At 43.8% G+C, this 24648-nt stretch overlaps 1 protein-coding gene across 1 annotated transcript in view; it reads right to left on the bottom strand.

The window, feature by feature from the left end:
- Positions 1-2659: 2659 nt before the first annotated feature.
- TBC1D9 (TBC1 domain family member 9) overlaps positions 2660-24648 on the bottom strand; it is a 116066-nt gene continuing 94077 nt past the window's right edge. The window contains 8 exon segments of the mRNA XM_047799681.1: positions 2660-4802; positions 6301-6404; positions 6499-6573; positions 9426-9512; positions 10373-10438; positions 16061-16301; positions 20289-20357; positions 20532-20630. Coding sequence (XP_047655637.1) covers positions 4077-4802; positions 6301-6404; positions 6499-6573; positions 9426-9512; positions 10373-10438; positions 16061-16301; positions 20289-20357; positions 20532-20630 — 1467 coding nt within the window. The 3' untranslated portion in view covers positions 2660-4076.

Genomic DNA, 24648 nt, shown 5'->3' with positions numbered 1-24648 from the left:
AAGACCAGGGATTGAACCCGCAACCTCATGGTTCCTAGTCGGATTCGTTAACCACTACCATGACAGGAACTTGCTTTTATTTGTATTCTTGCTTTTACTTCTATCTGAACAGGTGTAGTTCTAGAGCTATCTCAGGTGTGAACTGCTGCTAACTCGCCTATAAAGATAAATGAAACCTGTGTGTTTGTTGTGGGAGGAGAAGCTTTTCCTACTTCTGCTCTTGTACAAAATGTATTTTAAATGTTCATTTATTCTTTTGGTCTAGGAGCAGGAAAAATAAGAATAATTGCTAAAGCCTTCCTAAGAATAGGTTGTGTGTACAGTAATGCTCCTTAATTGCAGAGGATGCATTCCAAGACCCCCATTGGAGGCCTGAAACCATGGATGGTACTGAACCCTACATATATACAAAGCTTCCCCCCCATACTTACATATCTATGATAACATTTAATTTATAAAATAGGCACAGTAAGGGAATATCCAAATTACCAGTACCACTACTCTTGCAGTCTGAGGTCATTATTAAGTAAAATTGGGTTGAGGATTAATTGAGCAGACGATTCTTGTCTGGGGTCACAGAGTGGGATGGCATGAGGTTTCATCACGCTACTCTGAAAGGAGTGCACTTTAAAACTTATAAATTGTTTATTTCTGGAATTTTCCTTTTCAATTTTCTGACTGTGGTGAACTATGAGTAACTGAAATAGCAGAAGGTGAAATTGCAGGTAAGGGGGGCTCCTGTACTGTGCAAGAAGCCAGCTGTAAGGTTTCCAACAGGGGTCAGGCTGGAGGGATGCAGAGGAAGACGGGGCATGGACTGTGGACAAAGTGAGAGGAGACGGAGGAGACTTTGCAGAGGTTTTGTCCTCTGCAAACATCTGTTGAAATAAAGAGCACTTGAATCAATAAGTGGCATACAGTAGGGCCAAGATGTTGGGGGAAGCAGGGAGAATGTACGGGAGTGTGTTCTTTTGGCCTGACCAGGAAATTGGATGATAGGGAAAGAGAGAAGTAGGGTAAGAATTTGTTAAGAGATGAGCCCATAGAAGCTAAATGAAGCCAGCTGAGAGCAGCCCCTGAAAAATGAGGATAAAGAGGCTGACTGATTTGAGACTGTGAGAAGACTGACAGCATGAGCTCTGAGATATTAGCACTTGGCTCGCTATGGTCAGTTCAGAGACTTCTCCCCTGAAAGTATTGGTTTATCCAGTGGTGACTGAGAACCTGAGGTGTGCTAGGCACAAGGTCAACACTAAAGGTCCAGAAGAAGCAGAAGTCAAAGTCTCCTGTGGCGGGAGACGTCCCAGGAGTTCAAGATTCTGACAATGGTTCTGGATTCCAAGGACCAGGCTTCCTCACCCCTTCTGGGAGAGTCTGGGAAGTAGGAGAAAGTTTGCCATAGGTTAGAGGGAACAGTAGGGGAGAGGGTAGCGTCCTCAAAGAGTCAGATGTCTGCTCTTCTGGCACAAAGAAGTAAAGAGGTGAAGAACAGGTGAATGGGAGCAAGGGCAGCTGGACTTTTAGGACATAGCTAAGGGGTGGCAGCAAGTTTCTATTATACTAAATTCCTATTTTCTTCTTAAAATTGAGAACAACAGACTGCAGTCAATCAGGAATCTCTGAACAGAACATCTTTGTATTAAATAAAAATGACAATGCTGTGCATTTGAAAAACATTCCACACGTTCCCTTAATTCTCTCATTAACTACCAGTAGGAAATATCATGTGCAATTATGTAGATAAATGCGCACATGACAGAAGAGACAACTCATAAATGAAATACATCCTCTAAAATAGGGGGATATATTTACTATCACTAATTAAAAAAATGTGCTTCTTTCAACTTATAAATTAATATCTTTCTCTGCCAAAATTATAACATTTACAGGTAGGTTTTAAAATTTACTATTATAAATATCAATAAATTATGACTGTTGTAACTATAAGTTACACATATATAAAATATAATTATGATAACAGCACAATATGAATGATGGTATTATACATTTGCATGATTTCACGGGAAAACAATTTGACAGTTTGCCCTGAGCCCAGAAAATGTCCATATCCTTTGCTCCAAAGGGAATACCTCTGGGTCTCTACCCTAAAATCATTAGCCAAAATATGGAAAAGTCCTATGTAGAATGATACTTAATACAGTTTAATGTTTATGACAGCAAATTAGAGGTAGTACCCGCCTCAGCTGGGATCTTGCTCTCCGTGTCTGGGTTTATCTGAAGAGCTGGGCATGTTAGTGTCTAGAGGTGTCTACTTGTGTGTACTGGTATCCACGTGGGGAAAGAGGCTGCCCTTGGAGGTTCCCAGGCTAGAGGTCCAGTTGGAGCTACAGCTGCAGGCCTATGCCACAGCCACAACAGCGCAGGATCCAAAACTTGTCTGAGACCTACACTACAGCTCATGGCAATGCCAGATCCTTAACCCACTGAGCAAGGCCAGGGATCAAACCTGCAACCTCACGGTTCCTAGTCGGATTCGTTTCTGCTGCGCCACAATGGGAACTCCCATACTGTATTTCTTATCTCAAAATACTTGCCTATAAAAATTTGTTTCCTTAGTGTGGTTGCCTAACATAATTTCTCTTGCAAAGCTGTCAAAAGAATAATGTTATCGCCTTAGGCAGGAATTCAAGCACCAAGATAAAGTCCACATCTGGGTATCTGATGGATTTTATTGGTTCACATTTATCCTATTTGAGGTTAACACTATTTCATTGGACAGTTTAAAAAATCATTCTGTAAACAAAATAAAAAACAGCAGCAAGAGCTAAAATAAAGACACAATGAATACTAAAATAAAGGAATGCATTGGAAGGAAATATTCTGAATAAACCAAGAAAATGTGACCATGATTATGAATTAAACAAGAAGAAAAAACTTCCAACATCTGTAAAAGACAAAACTATAATAGTAATTAAAAAAGGAAGCAAGAATACAAAGTGCAGGTGCGATAGTTTTCATTTCCAAGTCCTTTCAGGAAATAGAGCATACTATTCTCTTATATAAAGTGACAAGTTCAGCTTTATAAACATTCCGTTAGGTTATCTTGCAGGGTTTTTTTTTTTTTCTTTTCAGTTTACATTATCTCTACATTGATTTAACTGGAAACATGGTCATATATGATACATGGTACAATTTCCTGAACCTATGGAGAGTATGGACATGGCAAACTTTATTGTTTTATTTTTTGCTTTATTTGCAACGAGTAACAAGAAGCTGAAAATCCAGTATGAGAAGCATCAATACTTTTACTTTTCCCCCACTGCACCCCCAAAAAAATCCTGAGCCTTCTTGTCAATTTTGTTGCCACTTTCAGATTCTCTATAACAAAGGACAGTTCATTTCTCCTGAATTTTTGGCCAGGTGACTTAAATAATCAGTTTTTTTTTTAATGCAAAATTGGTATTTGTCTGGATTGATAAATACAGGTGTTATTCTGGCATCATGTAAAAGTCACTGACACTTTCATAACTGCTTAGAACCTCAAGTGGGAACATCTGTTGAATACGATTTTTTGATAGAGGATATTTATGAAATAGATTTCAAATCTTAAAAAATATCTGTAATGCTCCCTAAAAGTGGTACAGGATTCACCCCAGCTGACAATGCCTATTTCATTTAAGAACATTCTGTGTTTGTCGCATTCCGCTTTTCTTACAGCTCTAATTTTATCTAAAAAGCCCAAATACACAATGGCTGCTGCCTTACTCAGCGTTAAACAGCACTATGTATTTTTTTTAAACCATGTATACAGCTCAACAGCAAGATTAAGAAGTTATAATACACACATATCACGGACAGATTCATCTTTTTTTGGAATTCACTGAATAAACTATATTCTGGTAAATCCCGTCCCCCCAACAAGAGTGTTGTATACTGTACCTACATCGAGGTGTTTAAATATTTCTCCAACAGTTTTCATTGTATTATATCATGAAAACACTAGGCTTCAAGCCGGATACTAATAAATATTTAATTTAAAAGGAAGAAAGAAACCCCAACACAGAACATAAAAAAAACCCTTCCCCCCGACCCCCATTGTCCTGGTCCCCAGGGATTCAGCCCGACACAGCCGAGATCTCGTAGTCACTGGCTGAGGTGAGAGGCTTGCCCATCAGCCGGATGTTTTTTGCACTCGTGATCCTGGCCATCATGCACACGGGCTTATCAAAGTACTTCACCAGGGCTGGCTCAGTGAGAAGGGAAGCCAGAAACTGCTCAAAGGTGATGGCCCAGTCCCGGTCCAGGCTGGTGCTCCGGGGCAGCGCGGCTGTGCCCTGGCCGCTGCGCACCAGGACTGTGTCCTCGCCAATGTCCTCGCAGTGCAGCTTGTCCTCCTCGTGGGAGCCGGCACTCAGCACCGAGTACGAGGACATGGAGCTGTCATCCTTGGTGTCGTCATCAGAGATGAGCATGGAGGAGCAGGCCCCGTTGTCCCGGGGTGAGGAGTCCTCCAGCTTAATGTCCTCCATCTGTCCCCCCAGGGAGTGTTCCTCACCATCCCCCGCCAAGCTGGCTGGGAGGGGCTCCACAGACTCTGACCCGTAAGGCTGGCCCGGCCCTTTCTTGGGGAAGAGCATGCCAGCAGGGATGCCCTGGGTGCAAGACGGCCCGCTGCCCCCGCTGCCACCCTCCTTGGTAGGCTGGCCGGCGAAGAGCTTGCCCACCTCCCCGATTTCCAGCAGGAGGCTGGTCACTGCTGCCGTGGCGTGGTACAGCTCCTGCTCGTTGGGGTCCTCGCTGAACATGTTATACATCGTCTTACACAGCTCGATAAACTGCCCCTGAAGAGTGATGGGGAGACACAAAACGGATCACCTCATGGGGAGCAGGAGACAGGGCCCGAGGGGACTGCAAGGCCATTTATTTATGTTGTCTTTTGAGGGCCACATGCACGCACGGCACATGGAAGTTCCCAGGCTAGGGGTCGAATCAGCTGCCAGCCTACACCACAGCGCCACATCCAAGCCATGTCTGTGCCCTACACTACAGCTCATGGCAACGTTGGCTCCTTAATCCACTACTCGAGGCCATGGATTGAACCCAAGTCCTCATGGATACTAGTCGAATTCATTACCACTGAGCCACAATGGGAATCCTGCAAGGCCATTTAATATTAGGACTCCTACAAAAGCCCTGAAAAATCCTATGTGTATGTGGATGGATGTGTAATTTAATGTCTCTTAGTTAATGGTTCCTTTTTAAGTTGGAAAAACTTCCAACATCCAAGAAACTGGCAACGCCGGATCCTTAACCCACTGAGTGAGGCCAGGGATTGAACTTGCATCCTCATGGATGCCAGTCGTGTTCATTAACCACTGAACCACAATGGGAACTTTTTAAGGTGCCTTTATGGCTGAGCACAGTTTGAAAATATCATGAGCTTATCTTCTGAGCGTCCAAAGGTATTTTTAATGATTGAGATGAGAACGTGTGTATTCTCAAAATTGAGTATTTCATGGTTCACATTTTCTCCGAGGTGGTCATGTTCTCACCACAGAGCATACTTTTTTTTTTTTTTAAAGGTGGCAACACATACTTTACCCAGTACCTTTCATTATTTTTAGTATAAGTGATTTACTGTTGTGCCATTTTCTGCTGTACAGCAAAATGACCCAGTCATGCATCATATATACACATTGTTTTTCTCATATCATCCCCATCATGTTCCATCCCAAGAGACTGGACACCATTCCCTGTGCTGTACAGTAGGACTTCATTGCCCATCCATTCTAAATGCAATAGTTTGCATCTACTAACCCCAAACTCCCAGTCCATCCCACACCCTCCCCTTTGGCAACCACAAGTCTAGACTCTTTTTTTTTTTTTTTTGTCTTTGCCTTTTCTAGGGCCGCTCCTGGGGCATATGGAGGTTCCCAGGCTAGGGGTCTAATGGGAGCTGAAGACGCTGGCCTACACCAGAGCCACAGCAATGAGGGATCCAAGCCGCGTCTGCAACCTACACCACAGCTCACGGCAATGCCGATCCTTAACCCACTGGGCAAGGCCAGGGATCGAACCCGCAACCTCGTGGTTCCTACTCGGATTTGTTAACCACTTCGCCATGATGGGAACTCCTAGACTCTTTTTTAGAATGTGTTTGAGCCTACAACAGAGCATACTTTTAATGCTCAAAAGCATGCACAAAATAGATCCAAATAGTTGCTAATTAAGTACCCCAAGTTAACATTATTTTGAGGAGTACTCATTCTACATTTATTTATGACCAGAAAACAAAGCTTCAAGGTTTGAAATGAATGAATTGAACTGTTCAGCACTCACCTGATTCAATTTGGGTAAATCTTTTGCATTCTTTGATTTAGATTTATTTTCTGGCGTCCAGAGTCTCAGATAATTACGATTTTCTTGAGAATTTGCTCTCTTCCCTAAAACCCAAATGGCAAGAAATAAGCGTTGAAAGGTCAACAAGCAATTGTTGAACCAGCAGTAGAGGAAACATAGAAAAGAGGAGGTCTGTACCTCTGTCCGGCTTTAGACTCACTGTGACAAAGCCATCGTCTACACTGTGTTTGCTTCTGCTGTCCAACCCAACCACTACCGAGAAAGATTTGGAAGAAAAAAAGGAGACTGTTATATAACAAATGCATAGATTTCGCACGTGTAGTAGAAAACAAGAAAACCTCTAGGTAGGGTTTAACAAGACAAGCAAAACCAACCCAAAACCAAAATCCAAGCGCACCGAATTTGAGTAGTATCTCAAATTCCAATTTTACTGGGCATCTCATATTTCATCTGACCACCCTATCTTTAGGCAAAAGCTTTCCCCAGAATACTTTTTTGCTGCATAATCAGGAATTAAGGAATGATACCATGTAGTGTTCAGTACTTAAAAAACGGTGGTGCTTGCCCAATGAGTGTCCATTTCCCTTTACTCCCTGTTACATTATCAACTTAACTGTACATGTGAGACTGATCTTTTGTCACGCCCTGCCAAAAATCAAGAACTCACTTAAAAAAATTTTTTTTAAATTACAAAATTTTTAGAAAAAATTTTTTGGCTGCTTCCACAGCATGTGGAAGTCCCCAGGCCAGGGATCAAACCCGAGCCATAGCAGCGACCCAAGCCGTTGCTGTGACAATGCTACATTGCTTAACCCACTGCACCACAAGAGAACTCCAGAACGCATTTTTTGGGAGTTCCCGCTGTGGCTCAGTGGGTTATGAACCTGACTAGTATCCATGAGGAGGTGGGTTCGATTCCTGGCCTTGCTCAGTGGGTTAAGGATTGGGCGTGAGCTGTAGAGTAGGTCAAAGATGTGGCTCAGATCCTGAGTTGATGTGGCTGTGGTGTAAACTTTCAACCCCTAGCCTGGGAACTTCCATATGCCAAGAGTATGTCCCTAAAAAGGCAAAAAAAAAAAAAAAAGCATTCTTTTTTTTTTTGGCCATGCTCGAAGCATGTAAAAACTCCCAGGTCGGGGTGAACCTGAGCCACAGCTGTGGTTAACGCCAAGATCCTTCACCCGCTGTGCCACAAGGGAACGTCCTAAAAAGCATCTTTTAATGCTGTTAAATGCTATTGGCAGGTGATCATTCCTGAAGTTTTTATGAGACAAGTGAATCTTTGTCTGTAATGAGTGCCCACTAAGAAAGATATGGCTAACATTTTTCTGCCAAAATAGGATTGCTAACGATGTAAAGAATACTCTCAGATGTGCTAAGGCACTAAGCTGAAGGCTTACTTACTACATTATCTCATTAAATCATTCCTAAACAACATGACAGCTATCATCTCCATTTCCATGCAAGGACCCTGGGGCTCAAGGATGCAGGAAGCTGCCTGAGATCATCTAGATAAACAGGGCTAGCATTCTGTCCAAAGATGGACAGTAGGTGCCCTTAGCACCTACTGCCAATGAGAAGACTGGGTCTGGCTCTTACTCCTCTCCTTGTAGTCACTTAGACGCTCACAGTTTAAAAGCAGGTCTACACTGCTTATCTTGGGACTGTAAGATTTAAGAGGCAAAAGGACCCAGGAGCAACCCATGTTGACTCTCAGACTTGGGTGAGGTCAGGAAGCTGCCCTAAGGATGAAGCAGAATGTAAGTCTGCACTGCAGGTCTAAGCCAAGAGATGCCTCTTAGATTCATGCAGGACCCAACAAGACATGTTCGTGTGTAAATTTGAAGATATTTCCAACAAGCTGCATCACGTCTATGTAGATGGAACAACCACACAGAGCAGGGGTCGGCAAACTTTTTCCGTAAAGGGCTATATGGCAAATATTTTGGGTAATTCTAGTGTGAGAGCAGCCATGGGCAATATATCATTGAATGAGCTTGGCTGTGTACCTGGCTGTGTTCCAATAAAACTTTATTTGTAGGCACTAAGTTTAAATATTACACTCTTGTCCTGAAATACTCTTTTACCTTTGATTTTTTTTTTTCGGTCTTTTGTCTTTTTAAGGCCTCACCCATGGCATATGGAGGTTCCCAGGCGAGGGGTCGAATCGGAGCTATAGCTGCCAGCCTACGCCACAGCCACAGCAATACAGGATCTGAGCCACGTCTGTGACCTACACCACAGCTCACGGCAACACCGGATCCTTAACCCACTGAGAAAGGCCAGGGATCGAACCCGCATCATCATGGATGCTAGTTGGGTTCATTAACTGCTGAGCCACAACCGAAACGCCAATCTTTAATTTTTTTTTCCTACCTTTGATTTTTATTTTATATTTATTTTTATTTTATTTTTTGCCTTTTTGTCTTTTCAGGGCCGCACTCGCAGCATATGGAGGTTCCCAGGCTAGGGGTCCAACCAGAGCCACAGCTGCCGGCCTACGCTACAGCCACATAAACGCAGGATCCGAGCCTCGACTTTGACCTATGCCACAGCTCACGGCAATGCTGGATCCCCAATCCATTGAGTGAGGCCAGGGACTGAACCCATAACCCCATGGTCCCCAGCTGGACTCGTTTCTGCTGCACCAGACAGGAACTCCCAACCTTCGATTTTTAAAACCATTAAAAAATCTAAGAGCCACTCTGAGTTCAGAGGCCTGTACAAATGTGTACGGGAGTTTGCTGCCGTCTGTTACAGAGCAGCACGCCTGATAGAGCAGCTAGTCCCGAACCTGGAGAGCAGCGTCATGATAACAGGATGACCTTCCCAATGAGCCTGACCCTATCGGGGAGACGGAGGCCACATATACACTTCACAGGTGCTGCTCTTTCTAAGCCAGCGGGACGCAATGTACATGGTCCTTTCAGGGGGACCCACTCCCCAGTAGTTACCAACTTCAAAAATCTGAAAAGGAAGTAACATACTCGGCAACTGTGTTCATTCACTTCTTAGACTGACTTGCTTTGGAGGCCCCTCCTCCCAATAACAGAGGGCTCTGCAGAAAAGAAACAGAGTGGCCCCGGTGGCGAAGAGTCACTTACCATGTGTGCATTCTGGGGTGATATCTTCAAAGAAGTACTGAGTTGCTTCAAAAGCAGAATCTGGCTCGTCTTGATCAGAGGACGGCTCTGGAGAGGGAGCAGAGGTGGTTCTCACTGGCTAGGCTGGGACTCAATGCAAGTGTGCTTTAATTGTTAAAGCAATGACACAAGAAGCTGAAGCTACAGAGGTGGGGTGGGGTCACTTCCCCGGGGGGGCCTCGAATGCCCACCGCCTCGCAAACCTTGCGGGGGAGGGGCTCTTCCATTTAACTCCACCTTTTAAACAAGCCCCACCAAAGTGTCCCTTTACATTTCCCCTTTTCAGAGACTTCTAAATGCTATAGAGTGATGCTTTAGGAACCAAATTTTAGAAAACTGTATGCTATAATGATCATTCCCAAATCTATAATTTTACCCTATCTCTATCCTTAGGGCCAATTTCCCCCCTCCCTTCTCCCTCCCTCCCTCTTCCTTCCTTCCTCCCCTCCTTCCTTATTTTTTCCCTTCCTTCCTTCCTTTCTTGCTCTCTCTCTCTTCCTTCCCTCTCTTCTCTTCTTTCTTTCCCTCCCTTCCTTTTTTAGTATTTGCTAGATACACCAGCTGGGCCAGCCTTGTTTAAAACTATTGAACACCTCACCATCTTTCCCAGCCAGGGGTAAAACCGCTCCCCCCTAGACTCAGAATCCCATGCGCTACCAAATGCTATTTATTTGTTCTCTGGCAGAAGCCTGCTCTGTTCTATTACTGCAACTCAAACTTTAAACCAGTGAATGACCACTGAATGGAGCACCTGCTGACTCAGGAACTGATGCAAATAGTATTGTTTCCTTTGCTCTTTGTCACCGAGGACTGATTTTGCATACCAAAAAAGTTAAACAGGTCACACCAAAAGATTCCAAGCCAGGCCAGGGTTACAGGTCCATGTGCTACTCTGTGGGGCCACTTACCAGGCAAGACATGCATTTTGTACAGGAGTTTGAGCTTCTCCGTGAGGTCCCCATGGCATGCGGCACCTAGAAGTGACATGAGAACCAATGAGAAACTCCTCATGGTGCCAGCAACCCCTCCAGGCTTAAGTGTCTCCCTGGTTACAAACTGAAACCAAGATATCGTGTGACAAAAAGCCTGGCCGGGACATATTTGGGTTAAAAGCTCTGGAACCAGGATGGCTGGTTTCAAATCCTTTGCACTTATTTTGAGCCGTTGGGAGAATGAATCTCCCTGTACCTCAGTTACCCCTCCGTGAGGCAGGATGACAAAGGAGAAGATTCAACCAGTGCCATTGGGACATCGGTGACACTGGGAGCCTAGAAATGTGAGAACTTAAAGTGTTAACACTTAGAATAGCAACTGGCACAAAATAAACTAGTGTTCTTTATTAATAAGAAAGGTGACTAGGCCTCAACACCCCAAACAATAGTGAGAGTTCAGAAATAATCTCAATGTATGTTTGAGGGCTTCAAATTATTCATTTTATTTTATATATATATATATATATATATATATATATTTTTTTTATATATATATATATATATTTTTTTTTAGGGCCACACCCACAGCATATGGAGGTTCCCAGGCCAAGGGTTGAATCGGAGCTGTAGCTGCCAACCTACACCACAGCCACAACAACGCCAGACCCTTCACCCACTGAGCGAGGCCAGGGATTGAACCTGCCTCCTCATGGATGCTAGTCAGATTTGTTTCTGCTGAGCCACGATGGGAACTCCAAATGACTCATTTTAGAAATCCTTTCTGGGAGTTCCCGTGGTGGCGCAGTGGTTAACGAATCCGACTAGGAACCATGAGGTTGCGGGTTCGGTCCCTGCCCTTGCTCAGTGGGTTAAGGATCCGGCGTTGCCGTGAGCTGTGGTGTAGGTTGCAGACGTGGCTCGGATCCCACGTTGCTGTGGCTCTGGCGTAGGCCAATGGCTACAGCTCCGATTGGACCCCTAGCCGGGGAACCTCCATATGCCGCGGGAGTGGCCCAAAGAAATAGCAAAAAGACAACAAAAAACAAAACAAAACAGAAATCCTTTCTGGTTGCTCTTTGAGTCTCTTAATGTGTCTTCGATTTAATTTAGCCTAACCCAGCTGCCATTACATCACCGTTGCTTCAACCCCAAGAATTCTGTTCCTTTGTATCGCAGGAATCAGAAAATCCTTTGTAAATATGTATTTTCAGAGCACCTCAGTGAAAATTAATCAGATCTAGGAAAAGAGGAAACACAGGATCTGAAACTCCTATTCACTAATTTCTAGAGGGATCTTCCTGGGGATGTACATTGAATTTACTGATCCATTTTTCCCCCAGAACTCATTCTTTAGTTTCTTAACACTTAGAAACATAATAAACAGAATTTCCCTTTTCTGGTCCCTTGTCTGTCTCCATTGACCTGCATGACTGACTACAGCTCTCAGAGTTCTCCTCACAAACCAGAGTAGAGTTTACTTTGCTCAAAGAACTCAACTGCATTTTAATTCTTTTTTTTTTTTTGTCTTTTTAGGATCACACTGGCAGCATATGGAGGATCCCAGGCTAGAGGATGAATCCAAGCTGTAGCTGCCAGCCTACGCCAGAGCCACAGCAATGTGGGATCAGAACCACGTCGGCAACCTACACCACAGCTCATGGGAACGCCGGATCCTTAACCCACTGAGGCCAGGGTTCGAACCTGCTTCCTTATGGATGCTAGTCAGATTGTGAGCCACGACAGGAACTCCTCAACTGCATTTTAAGGAAACTAAATATTTTTTCCAGTGTTTTCACTACCTTGGACTGCAAGCCTCTCTTTCCTTTTTGGAAGATTTTGAAGAGTATTTACCTTGTGGGGTTTTGACTAAGCTTAAGTAAGTTAAATATATTTACCCCTATCACTTTCTACATGTGTCTGGTGTTTGTACCATGAACATCTTTGCTGCAAGCCGTTTCGACCCACAACTAATTGGCTATAAGAACATTTTGCCATAAAAAAGAAAAATACTGGTTGACAGTTACCTTACACTAGAAAATAAGATGTCAATTTTTGCAAATTCTTCAGCGAGTTAATCTAAGCCAGCTTCTGTAAACACCATTTAAAAAAAAACCATACTCATCAGGAATCACATAATATTTCCTTTTGGGGTGATAAGAGGGGCTTGATTCTTCTTCTTTTTTTGCCTTTTAAGGCCACATCCGTGGCATATGGGAGTTCCCAGGCTAGAGGTCCAATCGGAACTGCAGCCGCTGGCCTATACCACAGCCACAGCAATGCCAGATGCAAGCCATATCTGCGGCCTACACCACAGCTCACGGCAATGCCAGATCCTTAGTCCACTGATCGAGGCCAGGGATCAAACCCACATCCTCATGGATACTAGCTGGATTTGTTTCCAATGAGCCACAATGGGAACTCTCTGATTCTTCTTTTGCCTCCAACTTCTCATTCTATGTAATAAACATGGCAAACACTGCCTGAGAGGACAAGCTGTGGGACAGGATTAGCTGAAGAATCAATCATTAATGCTCTCGAAGGCTGCAGTGAGTTAGTATCTTTTGTATTTGCCACAGCTTGGTAAACTTCTGGTTTTGCTGAGCAGAGGGATGGCCATGCTGACCAAAGGATTTGTAAAAACTGCTACCTTATCCTTTTCTAGTGTCTTAATTGTCAACTAATTATCTCTTTTGGCAAAATGACCTTGTGGCCAATTAGCTGAGCAGTGAAACTGCTTGTGGCAAAGATTTTTATGGCAAAAACCCCTATGGGACTTCAAAGCTTCTCTAGGGAGATAAAACGCAAAAAGTCTCAGGCTGAGATACGAACTGCCAGACCCTTATCAGCCCACCTGTCTCACTGTAATTTCTGCGATGTTCCTAAGGACCTCGCCGCCCCGAAACTCGGCCGACTCCCCAACTCAGAAAGCTATGTAGCCCGCTGCTCACCTCCTCCCCTTGATCAACCTGGCCTACTCCTTCCTGCCCCCCACCCCCCACTAGAAAAGGTATGTAGCCCACTCCTTACCCTACCTCCACAGGGGCATCATATGCCCCCAACCAGCCAGTAAGTGCATCCAAAGACCCCATCCTTCCCCAACCAAGCAGCAAGTGCATCCAAAGACTTCATTCTTTCCCCAACCAATCGGCAGGTCAACAGATGTATGGCAAGACCACTCCATGTGCCCAAAGTTGGCTCTCCCTGATTATCAGGAAGTTGGCCCACTGTGTAAACAGTGTCTCTTGCCTCAAGAGACTTGTCTTTTCTACACCTTGGTTTAAATCCGGAAAATTCTTTTTCCACCCACGTGCAGAGACCACAATTCCTACAACCTTTTCTACAGGCAGAATCTGTCTCTTTTTCCTCTTCCTTATTCTTGTCCCAGGTAATTTTTAAAAATCTCCCTTTTGGTAGACATAAATGTGATAATAACAGTTACTTTGGGGCAGAAAAGATTAGGAGAGGGTCAAAAAGGTATTTAGCCTTGTCTGGATTGTTTCACTTTTTTAAAAAAGCAGTGTGTATTTATGTGCTACTTGTGTAATTAAAAATTTAATACCTCCTCTTCCCTAAAAAAAAAAAAAAAATCCTGTTTGTGTAATTAAAAACTTAATACCTCTTCTTCCCTTAAAACAAACAAACAAACAAACAAAAAATCCTGTTTGTGTAATTAAAAACTTAATACCTCTTCTTCCCTTAAAACAAACAAACAAACAAACAAACAAACAAAAAATCCTGTTTGCTGTCCTTAGCACAGAGTCATGAGAACAGGATGAGACAGCCCTCCACAGAATCCTGGGCCCGGCACATACTAACTGTGCCTTTTAGTTCAGTTCAGTAGCAGATATAAATTGACCTGCTGAAAACAAATGTCCCAGCAAATTACCTAACATTTCTGAGCCTCCATCTCTTTAACAGAAAATGGGGATAGCGCTAGTAAGCAGGTGATAAAAGCATAATAGTAACCAAACTGCCTCCAGGGTGCCTGAGGTCAATCTCCAACTTTGTAGTTGCATGCCTTAGGTAAATTATTATTATTATTGTTGTTGTTGTTATTTTAAGGGCCACACCTGCAGCTTATGGAGGTTCCCAGGCTAGGGGTCGAACTGGAGCTGCAGCTGCCAGCCTACACCACAGCCACAGCAATGCCAGATCTGAGCAGCATCTTCGAACTACTCCACAGATCACCACAATGCCACTGAGTGAGGCCAGGGATTGAACCTACATCCTCACCAAGACTACACTGTGTCCTTAACCTGCTGAGCCACAATGGGAACTCCTGCTTTAGGAAAATTAAATGCATATACAGCACGAGGGAGGGCAGTGCCTAGCTGAGTAAATGCTGCATAAATGTTAGTTATCAACACTAATATTACCTTAAAGGTCTGTTGTTTTGATAAGGTAATAAAGTACAAATTCTAAAGCATCACAATAGTGCCTACATTTAATAAAGGCTGGTTACTTCCATGTCCTTTTAAATCATATATCTGAATACTTTATGCAAACGGTTTTTCCTTATCTAAGAGGACCTCATCTACTTCCCTTTGCCTTGTTAACAACCATCAGCTTTCCAGTCATTTTTAAAGATAGGGTGCTTTCGGAGTTCCCGTCGTGGCGCAGTGGTTAACGAATCCGACTAGGAACCATGAGGTTGCGGGTTCGGTCCCTGCCCTTGCTCAGTGGGTTGACGATCCCGCGTTGCCGTGAGCTGTGGTGTAGGTCGCAGATGCGGTTCGGATCCAGCATTGCTGTGGCTCTGGCGTAGGCTGGCAGCTACAGCTTCGATTCGACCCCTAGCCTGGGAACCTCCATATGCCGCAGGAGCGGCCCAAGAAATAGCTAAAAAGACAAAAATAATAATAAAAAATAAAGATAGGGTGCTTTCTGGAATCACAGTTCTCTATACATGACACCTTCATCTTCCTTGGCAAGTCACTTTCAAGTGCATGGACCAAGGTCACAGAGTGGCACAATGAGACTTTAAAAACTGTTTCCCTATCTCATTCTGGTAACCTGACATAATGCCTGCTGCATCCACAGCCTCTATCAGGCCGGCCAAGTGTGACTACCACATAGCTCTTTTGCTCAAATATTAACAGAACAAGAGTCTACTGGAATACAGGGCAGTTACACAAGTCAGACAGCAAAGCTGACACGCAGAAAGGCATACTGCTTGTGAGGTGCGGGTGTGTGTTCTCAGGATACACACAAAATGGAGAGAAAGGACTTCCAGTTGGACTGCAGAGCTGCTGTGGGTTTTTTCAGCCCCTTCTTAAAAACATTTTGAAATGCTTTATAAAAATTTTATAAGATATATGTAATATAAATATAGTTTTTTGACAAAAAAAGCAATACATCCGAACATTTCTTCTTCCCTTGTAAGGTGATCATGGTCTCTGGTTTCGATATTTAAGTTGACATTCCTGTGAATTTTCTGATAACATATTTTAACTAGTGCTGAGAATTATCAAATGAGAGGTAATGATTCGATCATATATCCACTAAGTAAAAACGAATTTTCCAATCAGCTTGCAAACCTTAAAATGCGCTCCTCTATTGTAGCAGGGCTCTGGTCCTGAGGGCAGCACTGAGGACTAGGGCGCTTATTGACCCATCTCCCCACTCCCCCACACCCCAATTCATGCAATAGCTTCTCGTCCTTACTCAGCCCAGAGACAAACTCTCGGAAGTTGATCAGAGAGTCTCCATTTTCGTCCAGTAACTGGAATAAGCGGGAGGCCAGCACGTCAGAGTGGGTTCCGCAGGCCCAGGGAAAGAGCAGAACAAACATGCCCTTGAACTGCTCAAAGTCGATGCGGTACTGCTCCAGGTAAGGCAGGCTGGGGTCGTGCCGGTCCAGTGCGTTGCTGCTCCCACCCCAGTAGCAGCTTGTTAGATGCTCTGCCTGAAAAATCAAAAGAACAGGCTGAATATTGAAGACGGCATCTCACAAGGGAAATACCAGAAATAAAGGCCCACCTTCAAATTTGGAAAAAGACTTTAGGTCAGCTGTGTGGCCCTGTGCACCTCCTAGGGCTCTCGTCCCAGGCTCCCCACCCCTTTCTCTTCTGCCCACATCTCCACCTGGCCACCCCCCCTCCCACCAACTCCATGGCAACGACTGTGTTTACATCTGGCATGAAAAACCTGATTCATACTGGAGTAAGTGAAGAAAAAAAGAAAGGAACCCCACCATCCCCATTTTTTTCTCTCCCCACCCTTACACACACTCACAAGCACTTTAAGAAATAATTCCTATAAAGACAAATAAGGTTTTTTAGGGTTTTTTTTAACTTAAAATAAATACATAGAATGTTAACCTGAAGAGGATCTGAAATTCAGGCAACCCTATCACCTTGTTTCCTAGGTGAGGCTGGTACAGCCCAGAGGGTAAGGGGCTTCCACAAGGTCATCCGACCAGTTAGTCAAAGCAGAATCATGCTGTGACTCTGGGTTTCCAAAGTCCCAGTTTAGTGTCCCAGAACCCCCCAGCCTCCTGGTCACCAAAATCACGTAAGTATGATTGTAGCCATTCAGTAGTCAGGCTACAGGTGTGTGATCCTCCCGCTTCACACGCCTGGAAAGAGCTCCAGGAAAATGACGAGTAGCATTTACTACTGAAGAGAACAGAGATCCAAGAAAAGGCTTCCTGTTTCTGTCCTTGGAAACAAGGCTGCCTCTTTATTCATGAGGTCATACCGATTCTGGGAGAAATACATACCCATTCTGGGAAGACCTCAGAGATAAAACATCTAGTAGAAAGGCCAGGAGCCCGCCCACCCCCTCTCCCCACCACCTAGACAGTTAGCACTCAGTGGTAGGCTGGGGAGGCTCCAAAGGGAGCCTTTATTTTGTACTTTATTCCTTATTGTTCTGTCTGAGTATTTCATTAGAGGCATGTACAAATACTGCAACAACAACAGCACCTTCAAAAGCAGGTCTTTCCCCCTCGCCTAGGGCTTCTGAGAAGGCAGCGTCAGTATGAGTGTCTGTCTAGTACTTCAGGGTTGTTCTCACTTAGAACAGAGCAAAGGCCGATGTCTTCATCCTAAGTGTTTACTGGGAATTGTAGCTAATAATCCCCCCAAAGAGGAGTGGGAGTGGGCAAGAGAGGAGGAGGAGGAGGAGGAGGAGGAGGAGGAGGAGGAGGTTCCAACGTGGCCTCTGGAGAATAAAGGAAGTACATCAAGTTCACCAGCCCTTGGGGCTGCACCTGCGCTGCTGAGCAGGGGCAGTGGTGATGGTGGCGATGTCAGAGGGAGGGAGGCAGAGGATGAGGTCCCAGGGGCCACAGGGGTTGAGCTGTACTCAGAGCAATCATCAGGGATGCACAGCAGCCTTCTATGGGTGGGACAGTGTTGGTGGCACATCCCTGAGAAGGGTCTACTCTACTCCAGCCTCATCAGTGGATGAAGGTGACCCAAAGCATTTCTTTCTAACTAAAGTGCCCTCGGGAACCAGGCCTGACTGTGGTGCAGGCACTTCCATGGTGCTCACAGCCACGAGGAAATTACAAGTCATGCAGATATGTCCCTCTTCCTGGGTGAGACCCCTGACACCATCATTTGGGGACTAGGGACTAATTTAGAAAGATATCAAGAGAAATTAAGACAAATCACATTTTCCATCCAATTGCCTCAGGGTGGCAGCCTTTCACCTTTTTCTACCAAGTTTTAGCCCAAAGCCCCAGCAGGGAGCTCCGTGGGAGATGACTGTCTCTTTCCTTTGTATCTACAGGAAAATCCCCCAAAATCGGCTTTTTAAAGGTCTAAAGCATCTGGCAGGGTGTCTGACACTTACTGAATAAATGTTTATCCAGATGAATTATAGCTCATTAAAGTGTCCAAAAGATTTAAGAAAGAATGTGGAACTGAAGTTTTCATCACAATACCAGAGAACCCTTCCCATCCCTGACCCTAACTAAGGGGCTCGAATTCTTTCTTGGGGTGCTCAGTAGACTTGGGGAATTTGCGTTTGCCAACATACCCTCAGGGCAGGGCTTTGGAGTATAAGGAAAGCTTTCTTCGGGCATCTTTTCAGCGTGCAAATGACACATCTGGTACCCGGATATGCACAGACTGGAGAATGCAGGGGTGCCCAGGTAAGAAGACACAGCTTCAGTGATCTCTAGATCTGGGACTTCTGCACAACCAGCCCTAAACCTCCTTTTCCTGGTGCCCCCAAACTCAGCGTCCTCTTTCCAATGCCATAGCCCATCCCATTAACTGCCCGTAGTCTTGTCGCTTCAGCTGCTACTCCCCGTTCTGTTTGGACACCCCAAATCCTGGCCTGGCTCCCACCACCTTTGGAAGCAGATTCCTCAGGTCCCCAGTATCCTTTTAAAATCTGATCTCATCCTGCTGAATAGCATTGAGAACTTTGTCTAGATACTCATGTTGCAACAGAACAAAGGGTGGGGGGAAAAAATGTAATGTATACATGTAAGGATGACCTGACCCCCTTGCTGTACAGTGGGAAAATAAAAAATTATTTAAAAAAAATTTACATATGAAACTACTGCTCAATAAATAGAAATTACAGTTAAAAAAAATAAAATAAAATAAAATCTGATCTCAATTGGATCATTACATTTTTTTTGTTTTGATCCAAGTTGGATCATTACATTTTTCTTTTATGACATGAAAAGAGACTCCTTCCTTATGGAAAACCAACTTACCTGGATCCATTAGCCACAGTGCTTTATGTTGCTGAAAAAAAACATGGATGAGATGACACACTCTAGAGAATTTACTGTTTACTTGACAGCAGACAGTAAATTCTACTGAACGCAAGCTGGTGGAGGCGCTGTTGTCCACTCTGTCGGTCACCCTGCTGGGCTGCCAAAGCCATCACTCTTCAGCTATGCAAACAGCTCTGTCTCTCTGTGTCTGCATTAGAAGCATGCAGACTGTACTAGACTGACAACTGACCACTAATTAATTTACCCACGTCTTCAACACACACCTTTGGAACATCAATGGGGGTGAGACACTAAACTAGGCACTAGTGACACAAACATAAACAAAATGGTGGTGCCTCCAGGAGCTAAGAGGCAAGTGGGACATTCGTGAAAACATTTCCTGCTGTCACATTCTCTGATCCTAAGACCTAGTAGTGTCCAACTCAGATCTTTATGTTTGTCCCTTTATTTCATTCCTGTGCCATCTTTGTGGTCCTCGATACAGGTAGGTTTTGTTCCGGAAGTAAAAGTCACTTATACAAGATGTTAACCAATTAGAGAGTATGATAAAATTGGTACCTGCCTAAAAGGCATCTTTTAACTTTTTTTCCTGTCAACTGCCACACTTTTACGTAGGATGTTGGTAATGATAGTTAAGACAAAAGTATTTTTTTGCGAAGAAAAGAAAATTCTGCACTACTTTATTTACTAACATAATACGTTCTTATTCAGGATCAAGATTGGGGGGGCTGAACTGGAAATGGAAATCGCAGAAATATAAACAAGGATTTTTCCTTAGACACTAAACAGCTTTATTCTTACTATAGCTACGTATCTCTTTTAAAGGGTGCTTTAACATAGCTTAGTATAGGAAATTATAATTTACAAGAATTTCAGGAAGAATTTTAAACTGGCATGTCATTGTTCCAATTAGGATTACGTAAAGTAACACCCAATTTTCTTAAGTCCAAGGAAACAGCTAAAATATTATATGAGCGGGAAGAAAACGAAAACATCGACTTAAGTGAGTTATGAGAATATCTTTATTTTCCATATTAAGGGCTCCATTCTTATTCTCGGTTTTATCTTCCTATTTATGCATGCTGAGCCTTATGCTATCCCTTAAAAACTTAAAAGAAAAATCTAGAACTGAATTACTAAAGTGAACTCCTTTATTCCACTGAATGGACATGGATTTTCTTTGAAACTCACCTTGAAAAGAGCATAAAGTTCTTCTAGCTCATCAATCGTAAAGGAAGTTTCTGTGACGATAGTTCGTACCTATACGAAGCATAAACGCAATGAATTTCGCATAATCAAAAATGTCATAATGGGAAACTTCCTGATTTTCTTCTTTTAAGTCATCTTAGTCTGTCAAACAGGGACTTGTGAGGGGACAGGCGTGCAAAGACGGACAGAGAAAGAAGCCCACACGCCTTCACTCAAAAGACTCACCACATTCCTTTTCGTAGTATCCTCCAGCGTCTGGATCACCTTCAGTCTCTGTTTGAATCTCATCTGCTCAATTAAATCTGCCCGGATAGTTCCAAATTTCTGGAAAGGATCAATATTGATCTGTCTGAGAAATTGCTAAAGCACATGGCATCAGGTCTGCAGGAGTGATGGAGACACATCCTGATTCACATGGGACATTTCTCACCACCTGACAGGCCTCCTAGACTATACCTGTATTTACTGTACGACTTTTAAAGCCATTTAACAACCAGCTGAACTAAATTTCAAAGCCCTCAGATAAACAGTTCATGGGAGGGAGAGGGGTTAAATAAGGCTAGAAAGACCATTTGTATAAGAAAAAATGCTTTAAGGGAAGAACTTTCTTGACAGGAAGAGAGGATCTATGGCTAACTATTAAACCAGGAGGTTGGAGGAAATGGTGTGAGGTTTACTGTCCTGATCTCAGCATCATTTATCCCGGTCCAGAACCCACACTGTTTGTCTCTGGAGGGGAGCCCCTGAGGGCTAGCTACCTTTTCAAACACCAAAATGCCTAGGATTGTCTCAGTGTTTATTGAACTAAATTTCAGAAGCTAACTCTTTTAATCTGAAGATACAGAAAAGAATCTGTAAGGTTTTCTCTCTCTTAGCGGTACAACAGAAAAACAAAGAAATTCTGCACTAGCCTGAAGCTTACTCCATGGAAGCAATGCTGCAACGGGTTTAAAGTCATTTAAAGGGCAAAGAAAAGCTAACAGACAACATCAAGTGTTGGCAAGGGCATGGTGCAATCCAAACCCTCATGTGCTGCTGCCCAGAGTATCAACTGGTACAATCATTTTGGAAATCCGTCTGGCAGCATCTACAAAATCTGAACAGATACATACCTATGACCCAGAGCTTCCAGAGCTAAAACTTACAAAGTGCTTATTACAGTGCTCGGCATAAATGGACATGTTTTGTTTTAATTCCATTTAGTTGCATTCTCCTGCTTCCGTTTATGCCTCCCTGGCTTACTCCTTTCTGCCTCCTCTGTGCATCCTCTCCATCTTGGCCATGAGGAAACTCCCCGCGCTTATGTGTTTTTGGAGGAATGAACAAACTTTTAAAAATTGAACTTGGAAATGAAAGCTATGGATCATCCAAAAATGGCATGCTCCAAATGCTTTCCTATTAGAGATCATAAGGAAGGCTTTATGAGTGAGATAATATAGGGCCTAGACTACTTTAAAATATGCCAGGAAAGGGAGTTCCCATTGTGGTGCAGCGGAAATGAGTCTGACTAGGAACCATGAGGTTTCGGGTTCAATGCCTGGGCTCGCCCAGTGGGTTAAGGATCCGGTGTTGCTGTGGCTGTGGTGCAGGCTGGCAGCTGTAGCTCTGATTAGACCCCTAGCCTGGAAACCTCCATATGCCACAGGTGTGGCCCTAAAAAGACAAAAAGGCCAAAAAATAAAATACGCCAGGAAAAAAAAAAAAGAGGGAGTTAGAAGAGACAGAGATCAGGAAAATGTTGATAATTGTTGGGACTGGGTGACGGGTTAATGGATGGGTTAATGGAAATGCATTATGCTATGTTTTTGACTTTTATTGTGCTTGAAAATATCTGTCCATTAAAAATGAAGAAAGAAGAAAATTCACACCAAGTGTTGATGACGCATCTCTGGGGCTGAGCGGGATGTCTGGCATAAGACAGGCACTTACAAAATCTTAAACATTTTCCGAACAAACGAACAGACAAACGCTGTTTCCTGCATCTCTTGGATCTTCTTGCAGTGACATCACTGTGGTATCATCCTTGCTAGTGTATTCCTTCAGTGCTCTCCACTCCAATTTACTGCACAGGGAACTTCAGAAATTATGTACTTAAAGAAAAATGAACCTCAGTTTCCAGTGGCTGTTGGGTGCTTCACAAGTCAAGTAGTGATTTCAAGACTCCCCGCTAACCAGCCTCTACCAGGCCAATTGATTTTATGTTCACATGTATGTCTTACAAGTCCATCTCTGTTCTATCCAGACAAACCTCTTGGGCTCTGGCCTTTAATGCTAGCGGGCTCTTTCGAACTGTGGGTCTTGGGAAAACTGGATCGACCTCTCTCATCATAAGTTTTCACCTTAGAATGTGTTACCATGTGCCTGGTGAGGCTGTCTATGACACATGGGGCACCTGCCCCACATGGGCGGGTACCTACTATCATCATCATCACCAATAAACCTGATACATAATTCTGGGCTTTCAAAACTGTCCTTCTGCACCAATGCCTCCCTGTGTTTTATCAGCCACTTCCTTTCCCTGGTTAACATTTCTCAGATGAAATCCATCGGGCTGGGTTTTCTTGAATGTGAAGGAACTGTGGTGGCCGTGTGCCTGCCGTGAGGTCTTGTGCCTTCCAGGAGGCTCGCCTCAGCCTGTGAGTTAAACCTGAAGGCTGGGACTGGGTCTTCTACTTCTATAAAAGTCCAACAAAACTGCAGAGCCTCCCACACAGGGCCCACATGAAAGAAAACTGTCTCTCAAACTGTCCATACGATTCCTTCCAGGAGGGGCTGGGGAGAACCCACCAATTCCCTACAAGGCATTTATGAATAAAGTTATCACCCCTACTCAATCAGGAAACCGGCAGCAACCTGGGGATCTCAAGGCTTTCAGTATTTTTCCTACTTTTCTATTTTCCCGGCTAATTATCCTGAAGTACAGAAAGCAAGTGAGTCGCATGCCTCTGAACACCGGTGTCATGCTGTATAACCAGGTTATAATCGGCCTCTGCATCTAGTGGCCCCATTCTGCATCTAGGGCAGTGATCCTAGATTGATTCTCCTCTAGGATCACCTGGGAACTTTAAAAAAATATTTATTGTTAGGCCTTATGTCAGAGATGCAAATTGAACTGGTCTAGAATGGAGCCTAGGAATTTATATTTTTAAAGGCTTGGCTTAAAACAACTTTTTTTTTTAAGTGGCTTTAATGCACAGGCAGAATTGAGGGCCACCTATCTAATAGTTAGGAGGTGGAAAAAAAAAAAAAAGGCAAGAGTTTGGGGTGTTTTCTTTAGGATGACCTATAGGGTGTGGGGGAGGCCCTGGAAACTTAGGAGCAGGGCAGTGACACCAAGCCAAGAAAAGAAAACAAAGAATCAGTCATTGTGCATTGGAAGGCCAGGTAGTGGAGGCCTTGGTATAAATCAACGGGGCTGCCTTCACAGGCAGAGGAAGGAAACCACTGCTGTGTCCTGTGATAGGATGTTTGGCAGCCACCACTGGGGACCAGGATGGAAACAGAAACCAGCCCTGGTGGTATCTCCACTCTCCGTGCTTTTCCATTAAAAATGGGCCAAGTGCTGGGCTCAGCAAGACCTCAGCTTATCTGCTGTCAAGATCAAAGCTGAGTTTCCACATACCAAGCTTTATTACTTGGGTCTAGAATGCTCTTCACAGTAAAGGTTTCAGGGGATGCCTTTAGAAAAACAACCCACAGCCACGATAATAACTATTACCTTCAATCACATGGGCTCTTTCTCTGGAAAAAAATAATCACTCAAAATTTCTGATGGAGAACTATCGAAAAGCCCTGGGGGGGGGGAGGATTTGTTAAAAAAACACATGGGGATAATAACAAGTTTTGGAGAGAGTGATGTGAAACAGTCCTTACTCTCCCAATATCCACTGGGACCATTTTTACAGAAATTGGACGGTGTGTGCCAGGAGCTTGGAAATAGTTCATACTTCTTTTTTTTCCTTTTTCTTTTTAGGGCCACACCCTTGGCATATGGAGGCTAGGGGTCGAATCGGAGCTGTAGCCGCCAGCCTACACCACAGCCACAGCAACACGGGGTCCAAGCCACATCTGTGACCTACAACATAGCTCGTGGCAACACTGAATCCTTAACTCACTGAGCGAGGGCCAGGGACCGAGCCCACATCCTCATGGATACTAGTTGGGTTCTTAACCCACTGAGCCACAACGGGAACTCCAGAAATAGTTCATACTTTTTGACCTACTACTGAAAATCTATGGACTTTAAGAAAAAAAAATCAGAGATGTACTATTTGTACCAGTTTATCCTATAATATATAACATCATACATATATAATGCCATACTTTTATAGAGAGACATAAT

Source organism: Phacochoerus africanus, chromosome 10, assembly GCF_016906955.1.
Source record: "Phacochoerus africanus isolate WHEZ1 chromosome 10, ROS_Pafr_v1, whole genome shotgun sequence".
In the NCBI taxonomy this organism is placed as follows: Eukaryota; Metazoa; Chordata; class Mammalia; order Artiodactyla; family Suidae; genus Phacochoerus; species Phacochoerus africanus.
This window is presented reverse-complemented; position numbering and strand designations above follow the sequence as displayed.